The sequence below is a fragment of the Rhineura floridana genome, chromosome 7 (assembly GCF_030035675.1).
Source record: "Rhineura floridana isolate rRhiFlo1 chromosome 7, rRhiFlo1.hap2, whole genome shotgun sequence".
In the NCBI taxonomy this organism is placed as follows: domain Eukaryota; kingdom Metazoa; phylum Chordata; class Lepidosauria; order Squamata; family Rhineuridae; genus Rhineura; species Rhineura floridana.
The window spans coordinates 63,092,102-63,108,606 of record NC_084486.1 but is presented as its reverse complement, the minus strand read 5'-3'; the positions used below and the strand labels follow the sequence as shown (position 1 = coordinate 63,108,606).

Sequence of the window (16,505 nt, the reverse complement as noted above, 5' to 3'; positions counted from 1 at the left end):
ACTCCTAAGAAGCAGACGTATTTGTCTTTTTGTGATTTAAAACTGCATAACTCACTTTCTGACCTATATAACAGGGATCACATCATAACTGCCACCTTTAATTTGACTATAAGGATTTGAGCAGTCTGAAGACAGCATCTAGGCGAGATAATGTAAGTACCTTGTCTGAGCTCTGTGATGAATTCCTTGGACTCTAAGCACCAACTTGGTTGGAAAGATTCAAGGAGTTAATCAAAGAACCCATTGATCAAGGACTGGATGACAAGGGAAGCCAGCTCCCTGTGTGTGTGCATACAGTGTGTTTGCCGCCCTGAGCTCCTTTGGAAGGAAGGGCAAGATATACATTAAATAAATAAATATGTGTTGTACGTGTGGTGAATGTGTGGTCTGTGTGTGCCTGCACAAGCAAGAGTGAATGCATGCCTGCTGGCCACAACCATTTTGTCCATGAACATCTCCTTGCATGTGGCATGTGGCCCTTGTATTGAAAAGGGTTAGCCACACCTAGTCTAGACTTTGGGTTGTTCAGTGTAAGAATTAATCATTAGGATTTTAGGCTGTTTAATAGAATATCATAATTATTCCATTATAATGTTGCTGTTTTAATCAAACTCCCTGTGCTTTCTGTAGCCTTTAGATGAGACCTATTTTGGATATAGTTAAAATCAGCATGTAAATAAATCAAACTGAAAAGCCAAACTAAAGCTTTCCCTCTCTTCTTTTATTCTGTATTATTGTAAGCTTGTCCTGAATTGATCGTCTTCTTACATTAGTGTGATAGTCTTGTGTCAGTTCTCTTTCCAAATAATATCTTAGAGGAAGCCATCGTTGAAAAAATTCTTCTCTTGATCACTGTTACAGTGGATGGATTAATTTTGCTCTGGGCCTACTACTAAACAATAATCCATTAACAAGTCACTTCATTTTGATTTTCTCCTTTAAGTTACACAGCTGAGGCAGATTTAATAGGTTTATCATGGGCAAAGATTGCATAGTAAAGAGCTTGCTGAAATTAAAAACAGACTTCTGAATGAAAATCAATTAACTTTTAATGGTTTAAAAGCTATTTTGAATAGTTTCAAAAGAATGCAAGACATATCTTAAAAATGATAATGATTTTGCATTTTTAGGTGACTAGAGCTAATTTCTGTATTGTATTAGCTTTAAAATGATGTTTAAAAAACCATAACCAGAGAATGTAAGATTGCTTCGTATCAAATCTATTTGCACACTGTCTTTTGCTGAGAGAGAGAAAAGTTACAAAAGAGATTGACAGAGCTGTATGTTCTTCTATGGCAAATCTGATATCATTTCTTTGACATATTGTATGCTTAAACATGGGGATAAAGATTTAACTGCAATAGGCTTTCTTGATTTCAGAACGGGCAATTACTTGCACCTGAAAACAGTTTAAAAAAAAAAAAAACCAAGAAAACCTAAGCACTGCATTTGTGGGACTAGAACCGATCAGGACTTTTTCCATAAAAAAGCTTCATCAGAAAGAACTTGAGCCAATTTTGTGTTAAAAGGCTGATAGAAATCTCGTAAAATTTCCTTTGTGACTGGTAACATAGGACCCAAATTGCGATCTTCAGGCCTTCTAGTGTTTGATGCTGGACTTTTGGTAATTAAAGCTTCTTCTTTTTCACTTAGAGCACCTGTAGTAAAAAGGTAACCACAAAATATGCATGTATAACTTTTTGTTATGCATTTCCCAAACATTACTAAGTTAAACAACGTGAAATGAACAAATGTTGTTTTGGACATTACAAGGAAGCATAATTTCATTGCAATGTCTGAAGTAGATCCCATACCATCCTCCCTTCAGTTAGGACCAAACTACACAACATGAAATGTGTGTAAGCATTCAACGCACATTATTTTTGTTTTTTAATTGTTGTCCTTTTGTTCTTTGCAGCTGATGGGGAGAAGCAAGATACGGCCCTGTGGCATGTAGGGAAGGAGTTTAGTCTTTTCTGTGCATGCTGTGTTCCACCAAAAATCCCCCTTGAAGCTTCTATTAGTCCATTGGTGCCAACAAAAGCTTCTCTGCTAGAGCTAATATAGCAACTTTGGAGAGGGGGCATAAAAAGAGCGCTGCAGGACCAGGCCAAAGGCCCATCTAGTCTAGCATCCTGTTCTCACAGTTGCCAACCAGATGCCAATGGAAAGCCTGCAAGAAGGACCTCCCACAGCATTCTTCCTATTTGTGATTCCCAGAAACTAGCAGAGGAATACTGTTTCCAACAGTAAAGGTGGAGCATAGCCATCATAGCCAGTAGCCATGGATAGCCTTACTCTATGAAGTTCTCATTAAGTGCCTTTTTCAGTACACATACATCATGTGACAAAAGGGTTAACTCTCCCCTTCTCTTTCACTATGGTCCTGGTTATATTCACTTCCTTCCTTCCCCTCATATCCATTATTAAAGAAGAAAAATAATGCACATTAAGCGCTTGCATGTATTTAATAATTACATGTAGTTTGTCTTTTAGGAGCATGAACTTACTGCAAAGGGAATGTGTGTGAAAAAAGGAAGATTGTAGCTTCTATTTCACCCGCAATTTGTATTGTGCAAGCCATCCTAAGTAAATATGTATGAAGAAAAGAACACAATGTAAGAAAAGCTCCCTGCTGGTGCTGGATCAGGCCAGATATCCTTCTGGTTCTAATTCCCACAGGGGTTGCAACTTTAATGCTACTCCAGGTTATGTTCTATGGTATTTAGACAGTTTTTAAATATTTAAAAGTCAATTGCATTTAAAACATAAGATGATTCCGTCCCCCATGTATCACTTAGTCATTTTGCATCATAAGCAGCATGAATTATTTATTTATTTTTTAAAAGTCTAAACCAACCTTCATCCAAACAGAATCAATCTTCATTGCTGATTGTTTTCTCAAAACAATTTATGGAGGTATAAAATAATCATGACTGAACAATTTCTAAATGTTTATCCTCTTATGATAGAGTTACCTGTCAGTCACTCATAGACAGAGGTCCAGCACACATCATGCAAAGATTATTTTCAAATACATTATGCTACAACTTTTTAATAATCTAAAGCAGGGGTGGGGAACAGGATCTGGATGGCAGACCAAATCCTGAGCTTCCCCACCCCCTGCTGTGGGGCACTTTGACAGGTGGGTGAAGCTGAATGCAAGCCCCCCTTGTAACAGGGATGAGCTCCACTTGGGAGCTCGCAAGCAGAGCAAATCCCAGCACAGCTTGCATCTGATGCCAAATTTAAAATGTGCCAGATGCAAGGTCCATTTGCAGAGGAACAATCAGGAGCACACTTCAGTGCTCCCATTTATTCATTTGTAGCTGCAACTTTACCTGACCCACACCTGACATCAGGAGGTGTGGGGTAGATGGGCATGGCTGAGGAAAGATGGCCTCATGGGCCTAATTTGGCCAGTTGACAGAGGTTCCCCATGCCTGATTCCCATGTATAATGTAAAGGTTCATCTTCCATGCAGCAGCTTATATTGGTCTATATCCACAACCCACACAGAGCTGATTCACAGAAGGCTATTTCTTATATAGAAAATCACTAAATTGCTCCCATGTAGAAGAAAACAAGTCTGCAGCCATAACTTGTAGCAACTGCAGTGTAGGTCAGTACATTTGTCATTTTTTACATTGTACATCCTATTTTCTTAAACTGCAAGCCTACAAATTAATATCTGTCTAGAAAAACGTGCAAAGTGACCTATTTTAAATTAAATTAAAAATAGCATACCTATTCGTTGACAGACAACAAATAGCTCAATTTAAGTAACTTATTAAATTTCTTTAAAAGTTTGAATATATGTGATATTAGTAAATGCTAATATTAATATTTCTGAATTAAATAAAAGGCTAACAAATTATACTCTGCTTACATATTCCCAACAGGCAAAGGATACATCCAGGCAACTCATTTACATGGTTTCCATTTTTGAAGCTGAATCAGCCAGTGTATGGCAACTGAATTGGTCAAAAGACCAAATTTAAAGCCATGAGCACAGAAATGTGCCACTACAACTTTCTCCCAGCATACCAAGGTGAAACAACTCTATCCCTTCTTTGCTGTCATCTGTGTCTTTATACTAACTTAAGGATAGATATTGGACTGTCTGATAGTGGGAATTGAAGGGAAATCTTAGAAAATATGTCGGTGTCATCAAATGTACTTAACTCAGAAGAGTCAGAAAATTTCCTACCTAAATCCAGAAACTGGAACACCATGTGCATAGTAAACTTAACATTGGATGCATGATCCTCCAAGCGGAGAACTAATATTTGATCTTTATTAAAAACTGTCAGCCAGTCCAGGAGGAAAACAGCATACAGACCAACTTGTAGCCTTACCTAAAAGAATAAGGAAAAAACACAACCAAAATAAATTCTGGTTTAAAACTATTTTTTAAAAACATACAAATATGTTAATATTAATTATGCAACTTATATACATCCTTCTCCACTTCAGTCATCCTTATTGCCCTCCTTCCCAGTCTTAAATATTGTCCATCATGATGCTTTGTTGGTTTTTCATGAGGTGTTTCCCAACTCTGAGTTACATTGATGACATTTTAGAAAAGGGATAAATGCTTACTATGTTATTAGATTTATTCCAGGAACATAGCTCAAGGGTCACTATTTTGGTGCCTGCAGGCCTAAATGTGCCAGCAAAGGCTTTCCCTGACGTCTACAGCATCCTATCCCCCCCATCCCTCCCATCACTGAAATCAGGCTAGGGAAGATAAACTCTTCCCTCCCCCTGAATTAGGCTTGAATTAGGCAATAGCTGCTTGCCCCCCAACAGATGGTATTCACATTGGCTTTGATACTGGAGACAGCATGTAGCCACCATGAATAGTATCCTCCGTGAATTTGCCTAATCCCATTTTAAAACATCCAAGTAAGTGGCCATCCCCATATCTTGTGGTAGTGAATTTCATAACTTAACTGTGCACTGTGTAAAGGACATTCTTTTGTCTGTCCAGAATCTTACACCCTTCAGCTTCATTGGATTCCTGGTTGTAGACTAGTATTATGAGAAAGGAAGAAAAATGTGTATCTATCCACTTTTTTCTGCACCTTGCATAATTCTAAATGCCTCTAGCATGTTCCCCTTCCCTTGTCTTTTTAACCAACTAAAGAAGACCCAGAATAAACATTCTGCATAGGAGAGGAAAGGGCTTCCCAATTGGCTGTATCAATTCATGCTCTAGTTGGGTGCTCATTTGATTGAATGCTCCCTTCTTACAAAAAGAAATTCAAAAATCCGCAACTTAGACAATTAGGTGTCAGAGACAGCTTTCTTCTTGATATATATCTTCTATGTGGAAAGTTTTTTTTAAGGGAGAAGTACTCAATCACATGAACGAACAAGCCCAAACACAAGTTTACTACAATCGCAAAAATTAGAATTAGGCCTTGTTTTTGTTTTGTTTTTAAATTTCATAATATATTTATTTGTTACACATTCTGATATATGATAATACTAGCTTCTTATTCCATTGACTAAGCATCATAGTAAGTGTGAATTGAAATGTACATACTGGCATGGCATTATTAAGAGTGTTGTTGTAGATACAGGTTCTCAAGGAGTAATCTACCAGGCAATTTTCAAAGAGCTGCAGTGATTCAGCCACTTTTTCATGGAAGTCTTCTACAGATTTGTTAGAATTTGCAAAATAAAGATAATCAGAATACAATCTGTGAATGAAAAAACAGGAACAACTGAAACATAACTACAGCCAAGCAATGCCTAACAACAACCACCACCAGCAGCTACTGTCTCAACAAGCAACACCTGCTTTACACTTGTCCTTTTTTTTCTTTTCTTCCAGCAGAACTTTGATGGCTCGGATGTCATAGGAAGATAGTGAGAATCACTGGCAACTTGGGGGCATCAGACAGACAGGCTTCATCCCAGAGAAAATTAAATTGCCAGGCTGGTCCAAGTTGCCTAGTTAGGAAAGGGATCCTATATATACCTTACACTAGTGGGGTCTATTTCCCAAACCATCTTCCCACCATCTTGTTTTTCCCACCAGAACATCTCTGACAGATGAGGAAAGGCTCAAAGAATAAAGATCTAATAATACCATTACTTTTGTTCTTTGTTCACTCATCATTCTCATCTCTCCAACTATCTGTCACAATCTCATGTGACTCAAATTTGGGCCCAGTACTGCTTTCTGTATACTGTCTTCCTTGCTGCCATATTAATTCTAGTAGTTTTTTCTACCACCTTTTTATCGATGACTCCAGAATAATTACCCTAGTCTCACAACCATTCTCATTAACCTTGCTTGCTCCTTAGGCACTCCTTTCTTCAGCTCTCCATCTTCTCTGTTCTTTACCTCAAGCCTCCTTTACCTTTAAATGCCCTTCCTTCAGGGCCTTCTTTTTTATTTCAGTGTCTGCTCCTGACTCTTCCTCCAGCCACCTTTCCTCCGGTCTTACTGTATTCCTTCCTGCTGCAGCCCCTTCCCTGACCTGTAAAGTTACTTCTATCCCTGGTATCTATATGAAGCAATTGGAATTGATATGCACTTTAGTTCCGCCTGTTGTTAACATTTATTTTAAAATATGTATTAAGGATAACACCTTCTAGCAGCTTCAAGCGTTTTACCTTGAAAATGTATTTTTCCTTTCTTGTGATGAATTAAAAACTCAGATTATTTTCATGGTAAGAAGGAAAAGAGACTTTAGCAGAGATGTCAGAACAGGCAGAGGTGGGACAAGTAGTCTGACTGTGTGGTATGTTAGAACAACCACCCAGCCATGTAATGTGAATTACAAATTGAAAGTTCTGTCTGTCAGTGTAATGCACATAAACAGAAAAAATGTGCCACTCCCAGCTTATATTTCACTGACAATACACAAACATGGAATATTTGGCTGTGCTTAATATTTTGCTGCCTTAGGCAGCTGCCTGTTTTACTGTGCATGAAATGGTTGGCTGTGAAACTGGAATATATTAGAAAACCAGGATGGATGGAGCCAGCTGATTTCATTAAATGCAGCACTTTGAATCATAAACAATTTCCCCCCACAGTCCCTGGAAATTGTATGCATATAAGAAGATTAGAGCACACTAATATCACATTATCACAAGAGATCAAGAAAGCTAAGTGTGCAATGTTTGCCTCAAGTAACAGTAGAGGCTAATAGCTCTTGCTAGCTAGGCCACAGATAGGAGAGAAGGTGGCTGGGAAAGTGAGTAAGGAGGATAGTTTACATATGCAGTGTATTTCATTTCAATAGCTCTCCCTTGCCAACACCATTTAACCACATTCTCTAGATCAGAATGGGAAACCTGTGGGTCTCCAGATGTTGCTGAACTACTCGTATCCCTGACTGTTAATCATTCTGACTGGGGCTGATGGGAGTTGGAGTCTTAACAACATGTGGAAGACAACAGGTTCTCCACCCCTGCTCTAGATTGTAGGAATCTTAAGGCTTTAAAAGAAGGTAAACAATAAATTGCTATCAAAAATATACACCATAAAATAGAAAGAATGACAGCAAAAAATAGGCACATTCTGAGCACATTAACTTTGGTTTAGTTGGGAATAGTGATGGTCAAGAGGGTATATCAAGTTGATATATAACATCACAACTGAACATAGGGCCAACCGTTTGGTAATTTATAGATCAATGTCAACATTTTTAAATGAAGCAAGTGATCAGTTATCATTAGGAACTTTAAGAACTGCTGAGTTCTTAAAAGATTTTGTTTTTTATTTTGTCTTTTTTCCTTATGTATTTAAGCTTCCAATTTTAACATGATTGCATTGACCCAGTGGCTTCTTGGGTGTGAATGCAGGGATTGGGGGGGGGAGTTGCTGTGGTCTACAGAACTTCCATCTCTGTCACCAGGAAACAACTCTGTTTGGAGTTGGCTGTGAGGGCCTGCACCTGGTGTCAGGCCAAGGAGACAGTAAACTACGGTTGCTGCTGGTGTACTGCCCACCCTGCTGCCCAGCAGCTTCTCTGACTGAGCTGGCGGAGGCCATCTCGGCTGTGGTGTTGGAGGAGCCTAGAATGATAGTGCTGGGTGATTTCAATGTCCGTGCTGAGGCTGCCTCTAGTGTTCTAGCTCAGGACTTCATGGCGTCCATGATGACCATGGGGTTGTCTCAAGTTGTCACTGGCCCGACACATAGAGCAGGGCACACCCTCGACTTGGTTTTTGCTCCAGATGGAGGAAGGGGTGGTCTGGAGATGGGTGGTGGTGGATGTCACCCCATTGTCATGGTCAAACCACTTCCTGGTGAAGTTTAGACTTATGGCCCCGATCCTTCACTGCAGGGGTGGTGGACAGATTAAGATGGTCCGCCCCCGGAGCCTAATGGAATCCACAGGATTCCTGAATGCCCTGGGGGAGTTTCCAGTAGGTAGAGCAGGTGACCCTGTTGAAGCCCTTGTCACATATAGAACAGCGAGGCATATTGGGCTCTTGAGACAGTTGCCCCTGGGCGCCCTCTCCGGCATTGTGGAGCCTGGCTTGTACACCAGTGAGCTAAGGTCAATGAAACAGGCTGGACGACGGCTAGAGCGCAACTGGCGAAACACATGCTGTGAGGCTAATCAGGCACGGGTAAAACATCATAACTGTGCCTACTGTGTGGCAGTGAGGGCGGTGAAGAAGGCCCACTTCTCTGCCTCCATCACATCCTCAAGTAGCCGTCCAGTGGAGCTTTTCCATATTGTCAGGAGTCTGTTGACATCAACTCCAGAAAATTGAGTTTTAGACCCTTCTGAAGCCCATTGTGAATTGTTTGGAAGGCACTTTGAGGGTAAAGTTGTTTGCCTCCGTAACAGTCTTGATGCCCCCTCCACATCTACTGTAGTCCTCAATGAGGTGTCCAGTGCAATGTCTGCTGCAGCTTCTTGGGAACGGTTTCAGTTGATGCGGCCTGATGACGTAGACAATGTGCTTGTGATGATGTAGCCAGCAATGTGTCCTCTTGACCCTTGCCCTTCTTGGCTTATTAAAGCTTGCTGAGGGGGGTTGACCGAGTGGATCCAGAGTGTGGTCAATGCATCATTGCGGAGGGAATGGCTCCAGCCACCTTGAAAGAGGCAGTGATCTGACCACTCCTGAAAAAGCCCACCCTGGACCCATTGGTTTGTGACAACTACCGACCGGTTGCAAATACCCCCTTTTTAGGGAAGGTGATTGAGAGGGTTGTGGCGCAGCAATTGCAAGTACTCTTGGATGAAACAGATTATCTTGACCCATCCCAGTCTGGGTTCAGGCCTGGTTATGGGACTGAATCAGCCTTGGTTGCCCTGATGGATGACCTTTATCAGGAGGACAGGGGGAGTGTGACCCTGTTATTTTTACTCAGCAGCTTTTGATAACATTGACTATGGTATCCTTCTGGGCCGACTTGGTGAGATGGGTATTGGAGGACTGTTCCAGTCCTATCTCTAGGGTTGTTCTCAGAGAATAGCATTGGGGGACTGTCTTTTGCCCCCCTGGCAGTTGTGCTGTGGGGTGCCACAGGGTACCATCTTGTCCCCCATGCTGTTTAACATCTATATGAAGCCCTTGGGAGCGGTCATCAGGAAATTTGGGTGAGGTGTCAGCAATATGCTGATGATACCCAGCTCTATTTCTCCATAACATCTGGATTGGGAGAGGCCATGCAAGCCCTGGACCAGTGCCTGGACTTGGTGGTGGGCTGGATGAGGGCCAATAAACTGAGTCTGAATCCTAGCAAGATGCACGGTGGGTTGGTGGTTCCCGAGTTCAGATGATTGGTCAGTTGCCTGCTTTGGATCAGGTCATACTCCCTCTGAAAGAGCACGTTTGTAGTCTGAGGGAGCTCCTGGATCCATCTTTGTCACAAGAGGCCCAGGTGACCTCAGTGGCTAGGAGTGCCTTTTACCAGCTTCGGCTGGTAAGACAGCTACGGCCTTTTCTGGACAGGGATAGCCTGACCACTGTTGTCCATGCACTGGTTACCTCCAGGCTAGATTACTGTAATGCGCTGTATGTGAGGCTGCCCTTGAGGTTGGTCCAGCTGGTGTAAAATGTGGTAGCGAGACTGCTCACTGGAGCAGGGCATCGCCAACATGTCACCCCGCTGCTGAAAGAATTGCACTGGCTGCCCATTTGCTTCTGGGCCAAGTTCAAGGTTCTAGTTTTGGTGTACAAAGCCCTATACAGCTTGGGACCAGGATACCTGAAAGACCCTTACCCCTTACATACCCAGTCGATCACTGCAGTCTGCAGGTGAGGGCTTCCTGCAGATACCATCTTATCAGGAGGTCCATTCTACACAACATAGGAAATGGACCTTTAGTGTGGTGGCGCCTACCTTGTGTTATTCCCTCCCCTTAAATATTAGGCAGGCGCCATCTCTGTTATCTTTTCAGAGCCTATTGAAGACTTTCCTCTTTCAACAAGCCTTTTAAGTTAAGACCTATCCCAGTCTGCGTCTCTGTTGGAATTGATTTTAATATGGTTTTTAAAAAAACCTTTTTTCCCCTAAACAATATTTTTAACCCTTTTGTTTAAGATGTTTTAAAAGCTTTTTTAAAGAATGTTTTTAAGCTTGTTTTGTTTTAATGTATTTTAAGGTCTGTTTTTATGATGTTTTAAATTGTTTTTACTGATTTTCTTTGCCACCCTGAGCTACTGCTGGGAGGATGGGCAGGATATAAATTAAATAATAAATAAATAATAAGTGCTTTAAGTTTCCCATTTTCCTGAATGGTGGGAACATGTCAGATCACACATGCTTTTATACATACTAACAATGTTTTCTGTAAGAAATTATGGGGAAAGCAGCTTAAAAACACAAAAGCAACCATCAAAATTAACACAAGACAGACCTAAAATTGACAATTAAAACAATAAAATGCAAGCATCAAACCATCCTTACAGTGCAATTCTATACATCTCTACTTAGAAGTAAGTCCCATAAAGTTCAAAGGGGCCTACTCCAACCTAAGTTGGTATTAGATTACAGCTTTACAGGGACAAAAGAAGAAAGAAGAAAGCACAAATAAACGCCAAATGTAATACCTTGTTATATGCTTGTGCCAGCCATACAAGTTTTTTAATAATGAATTATATCATATTAAATCACCATTCCCAAAATTGGAATTCTAGCCTGCTAGCCAAGATAGCAAGAAAAGTGAAAACAAATGTCCCTGAATATAAATAGACATAAACAAACAACACAATGCACTATAATATGTATCTAATCCAAAACAGAATCAGACTGTGAAATTTTGTTAGAATTATACAGCCACGAGAGTGGCTGTTTACTATAGTCAGCATGGATTTTTCGCATTCCACAATGTTAAATTGAAAATAACCCCCATGCCATTCTGATGCTTTCCATAAGCTCATTTCAAAACAAAATCTTACAGAATTTATAGTACTGAACTCAGAAACGCTTGCTTAACAACCTTCTAAATTTTCATGGCAATACACAAAACAGTCAGAGAGAATCGAGAGTTCAAAGCGTAAAAAGACAGGGGGAAAACACCCCTTTTCTTTCTGTCAGAGTTCTCATAATTTGTGGAAATTAATTAAAAATCAGCCATGTTCACAGAGAATCTGCAATCCTATTACTGACCTTGTCCCATACTCTGATCTTCATCTTCTGCAGTTTAAAAGTTAAAAAAATGCCTGGCTGATTTTTAATTAATTTAAGAAATCTTGGCTTGAACTAAATGATAAAGCTGGGCATGCTCAGTAAGAACCAACTGTCAGTGTTCTAAAAGCCAGACTCACAGCTGCTTGGCTTGGCTAATCAGGGGGCCACACCCATACCAGACCTTTATTTCACTTTAGACAATCATGGCTTCCTCCAAAGAATCCTGGGAAGTGTCATTTGTGAAGAATGCTGAGAGGAGACTCCTACTTCCCTGACAGAGCTATAGTAGCCACAGTGGTTCAACAGTCAGCTATTCTGATTGAATCTCTGTGATGGTATCTCTTAGCAATGCTCAGCACCCTTCACTAACTACACTTCCCAGGATTCTTTGGGGGAAGCCATGACTGTCTAAAGTGAAATCACTAATAGGCAAAAAACCTTGCGGTTTACGAATGTACCTATAGCCAACAGACATTTCAGGGAAATTGGTCACCTATAGTGAATGCACCAGGGTAATAGGAGACCTGACCTCCTCTCTGAGCTAGTGTACTACCCTACAAATTTGTCAAAATGCAAATACAATTTGGGTTTCACTATAGCTGCCCAATTTCCTTTTTAAAATTTGATAGAAATATCTGTTGGCTATAGGTACATTCTTAAACTGCAAGGCATTTTACCTATTTGTGAATTAAACTCTAATCTTATAAGAAAAGGAGCCAACTTTCTATAATTTCATAACAATGAAGTTACCCCATAGAGCTCAGGTTTGTTAAATTAGGACTGCAACTAAAGCTAGTCACAGTTGTGATGACTATTGTGCAATGGTAATATTTACCATTACACCTAAACACAAAACAGGTCACATTTTGCTTTATAACAATGGGCATTTCTCGATCAATTGAGATCTGCCATTCCTTTTGGCTAGGATTAATTTCACATAGTTTACAGGGAAAGCAATGCTGGATATCAGTGCCCAACTTTTCCAGACCTAGAACCCATCTTTAACCCCAATCCAATTTAGAAAAACTAAAAGTCCTTTCTCCTCCCCTACAATTTCTCTCAAAAGAAACTTTAAAAGAATTAATGAAAGAAAATAGTGATGGTAATGTTGGTACAACCTGCCTTAGATTAGGATTCAACCACTATGTGGGTCTTGACCCCACCAGTGAAATAATTATGTTGAGTATGACAATCAGGGCCAATTTAGGGGTGGATGAGCTGGGTGGTCACCTAGGGCTCCAAGCTGAGGGGGACACCAAGCTGAGCTTAAGGGGATGCCAAGGTGAGCTTGGTGGCTGTATGTTTTTTAATGTACTGTGTGCAGTAAAGTAGCATGGCAAAAAGTGTCTGTAACCTTGTTTTCAAGGTTCTACAGGTAATTTGGTTACTAACTACAAGAATGATTTTCCTTCAATTAGCTTCAAATTATGTTTATTTTTCAATTTCCACTTTGATGTCATTTGTGCTAAGTAAAAATCAGTTGAACACAGCACTTAGCACTTCAAATACTATAAACACCGTAAGTACATGGTTACTACAGCCATATATGTTGGGGTACTGGTAATTTTCAACATTATAAAAAAGCAGCAAGGGAAGCAGACTGAAGAAGCTGGGAGACTGTAGTATATCGCAATACCGTCCCATTAAGGCTAACTATACCACTCCAACAGAGGACCTACTTCTTGTAGCTAAGAAGGGAGTGTTGAAACGCAGGGAGGAGAGCTTGCAGCAGAGCCATTGTGTGTACATCTGAACATAATAAAGAATATAGGTATATAATTCCATGAGAGCCAACCTTTGAGAGCCACCCACACCACATGACAGACTTCATTGGGATCCTAGAACTGGAGCAGAAGTGCACTGAAAGCAGAGTAGTTGAGAGGAGAGAAGGAACAGGGAAGGCATTAAGGAGAGATTCTGTGGCAGAGAAGACAGCCTGTTATTTTCACCAGAAAGAACTCCAGGCTCATCAGGGAAAGAGTTCAAGTAGTGAGTAAGCGAATGATACCTAAAATTTCTTGGCTAGGTGCCAGTGGAGAATAATTTACTGTGGCAGTTACCACAGGGAAAAGTGTAGGAGTGGTGTGAGGCCAGGTCTTAAGGGAGGAATCCTTCTTGAGGGACTAATGGAGAAAGCCAGCAGCAGGCCACAAGAAGACGACCTGTGAGAGTGAGCTCCAGGAAGCAGAAAGCTGTGCCAGAAACTTCCAAGCTTTGGAATTTGGAGGAGGTATTCAGGAGAAGCACAACCTAATCCCTATTCCCTTCCACATGTAAGAAAAAAATCAAGCACATCTATCATTCTGCTTGATCCCAGGGCAAGGAGGAGCTGCGGTGAGAATTTTCAGGTGTAGTCCATGCATGCAATAATTCTTCCATGTGCCCCCCCGCTTTGTACCCACATGAATGGGTCTTTAAGTGGACAGCAGCAGGGGCCCCAATACCACATCTTCACCAGACCCCAAATTCCCTCCTGGTGGCCCTGCAAAACTGACTATGGGGAGGGGCTGAAGGCACTCCTCACCCAAGGTGCAATTTATCCTAGGGATAGCCCTGAATCCAATATTTACAATTCAGAAGTATTGTGCTGGATTTATCCATTGTGAGAGTAACAACAATTTATCATAATGGAAACTGTTTCCACTGCACCTGAACAAAATCTGATTTCCAGATTCAGGGGCATATTATGATGTAAGGCATACAAGCAGTAAACAGCTGGTGAATATTAGAGTCACACTGCAGAGCATTTCTAGATCATTTACAGAATAAAGCCCCTTCACCCAGCTCTCTTCCATACAATTACCATCTGTTAACATTCAGAGGCCACAAAATATATTTATCAAATCAGCTGTGCGTTGTTTGACATGCAGGGTGGCAAGAGGTGATTTGGGCAATGGGGAGCTATACTGTTGACAGCTCTTATCCTATGCAGTGTTTACGAGAACAAAATTTGAATAAGAAAAACATTCACATCAGGGGGGTAGTGTGTTTATCATATCTCTATTTTCCCAAAAAATATGAAGGAGGGAAGAGTTTTTAAAAGCCACTAATATTCTGATATTTGACTTCTATATGTGGGGCCATAACACAGGAAATGCTGATGGCATGGGAAACTGATGTAACACAAACAATGGGGGGAAATCTACCACCCATGCATTCTTCCATTGTGGAAAAATGACTAAATTGGAGAGAGGCAGATCCCATAAACACAGATCAATGAGCTAAGGCAAATAGTCCATGAGCCTGATCAGATATTATTTCCTACCCTACACCCAACCAGTACTGTACCTGCTTTTCTCCTTACATCAGGGGAAAAATGAATAAACCAGAATATTGTACATTATTTGAATACAGCATGTTCCTTGAGCCTAAAAAACTTCTTTAAAGGAATTTAATCTCACAGAATCAGGAGACATTTTATCTTCAATAAAGGTGTGATGGGACAGTTTAAGATTTATAACACCTCTTGGGTTAGGAAAAGATCGTATGGTTCTGCATAAATCCAGAGCCTATTTCTGAGCAGGTTAGAAAACAGCTGTGAACAGATCCTTACAAAAGGGATAAATGTTATCATTTCCCTACAAAAATAATCACAGTGATAGATTCCAGAATTTACTACTCTCAACCAGTGGTGCAGTTAGATAATTACAGACTATGGACTTAATGGTTTTATACCCTGACCCCCTTCTCTTTAGATGGCAATGTATATTACTTTACTTACTTTAAAATGTAGTAGACCAGCCCTTCTATGATTAGGGGCTCTCTTTCTCATTCTAGTGAGTTGGATCCTTGAGTCCTATGTTAGAGGTACACAGTCAGCTCCAGCTTGAATATTATTTAAGTTTTGCAAGCATTTTCACTGACTACTCATGAAAGCTTGGGGGCTTTTGTGAGTGCTTGAAAAAATGTTCACAAAAATCCAATATACCCACTGAAATCAATAGAGACATGATGCCTCCATGTGATTGAAGTCTACTGAATATTCCAAAGTGGTACATAGGGGACAAAAAGTGACCCATGCTTGAGCCTCCTATCCCAAGTGTGCAGTGGTGTGTTGCTTCACTAACACTAACACTTCACTAACACTAGCTGTTTGAGGGCATGAGGCAGTTTAATATGTCTATTGAAATCAGTAATGTCTCAAGTTAAATCCCTGGCATCTCTATGCAGTGCTGGGAGAGACTCCTGTTTGAAATCCTGGAGAGCTGCTATCAGTCATTGTCAACAATACTGAACTCGATGGACCAATGGCCTATATGTTCATATGTTTCAATGATTTCAACAGGTAGATTTAAACCTGCTGCATTCTCCCAAATAGATGGCAGGAGGTCAACAAGCAACGCACTGTTTCAGAACCTTGGGACTATGCCTTGGGAACTGAAGCCTGAACTCTTTATCTAGGGCTGCAAAAGGCAGCTGGCACAGCAGAATCTTTGGGAAGAAGGAACAGAATTGAGGCAGGGGGCTTGCTCAGTGTGGTCAGTCATTTGAGCACAGATGTTTGGCTCATAGAGACAAACATTTATTTGCAGCAACAGAATGAGCTTCCTCCTGCAATGGCAGTGCGATTGCAGCAGTGAGCCCTGTTGCAGTGGAAGGAAAGCCTGCTTGCTTTGTTTAACATATAAAAAAGGGGGACATGTGCCATAAGGGTAGAAAAGAAGAGCACATATTATTCTGGGGGGAAGGGATATAATAAAATATAAAAATAGGGGCTTAAAATGGCAGGAGATTGGTATGGGTAAGAGGTGGTCTTGCACTATATTTTTCTTATTAAAGGATTACACAAATGCCTATGCAGTACTGTGGCAGGAATGCAGGAGGCATGAAAATCAAAGATGATAGGACCAAAAGAAGGAACCACAATCACAAATACTCCTTAGAG

The 16,505-nt window shown here is 40.7% G+C and overlaps 1 protein-coding gene across 3 annotated transcripts in view; it reads right to left on the bottom strand.

Annotated features, from left to right (window-relative positions):
- Window positions 1–1,108: 1,108 nt before the first annotated feature.
- Window positions 1,109–16,505, bottom strand: part of CHST15 (carbohydrate sulfotransferase 15) — a 122,654-nt gene continuing 107,257 nt past the window's right edge. For all 3 annotated transcript variants that reach the window (XM_061635730.1, XM_061635731.1, XM_061635732.1), the window contains exons 6-8: window positions 5,552–5,708; window positions 4,211–4,358; window positions 1,109–1,658 (exon numbers count right to left, since the gene is read on the bottom strand). In XM_061635730.1, coding sequence (XP_061491714.1) covers window positions 1,468–1,658; window positions 4,211–4,358; window positions 5,552–5,708 — 496 coding nt within the window. In that variant the 3' untranslated portion in view covers window positions 1,109–1,467. The remainder of the gene's footprint in view (window positions 1,659–4,210; window positions 4,359–5,551; window positions 5,709–16,505) is intronic.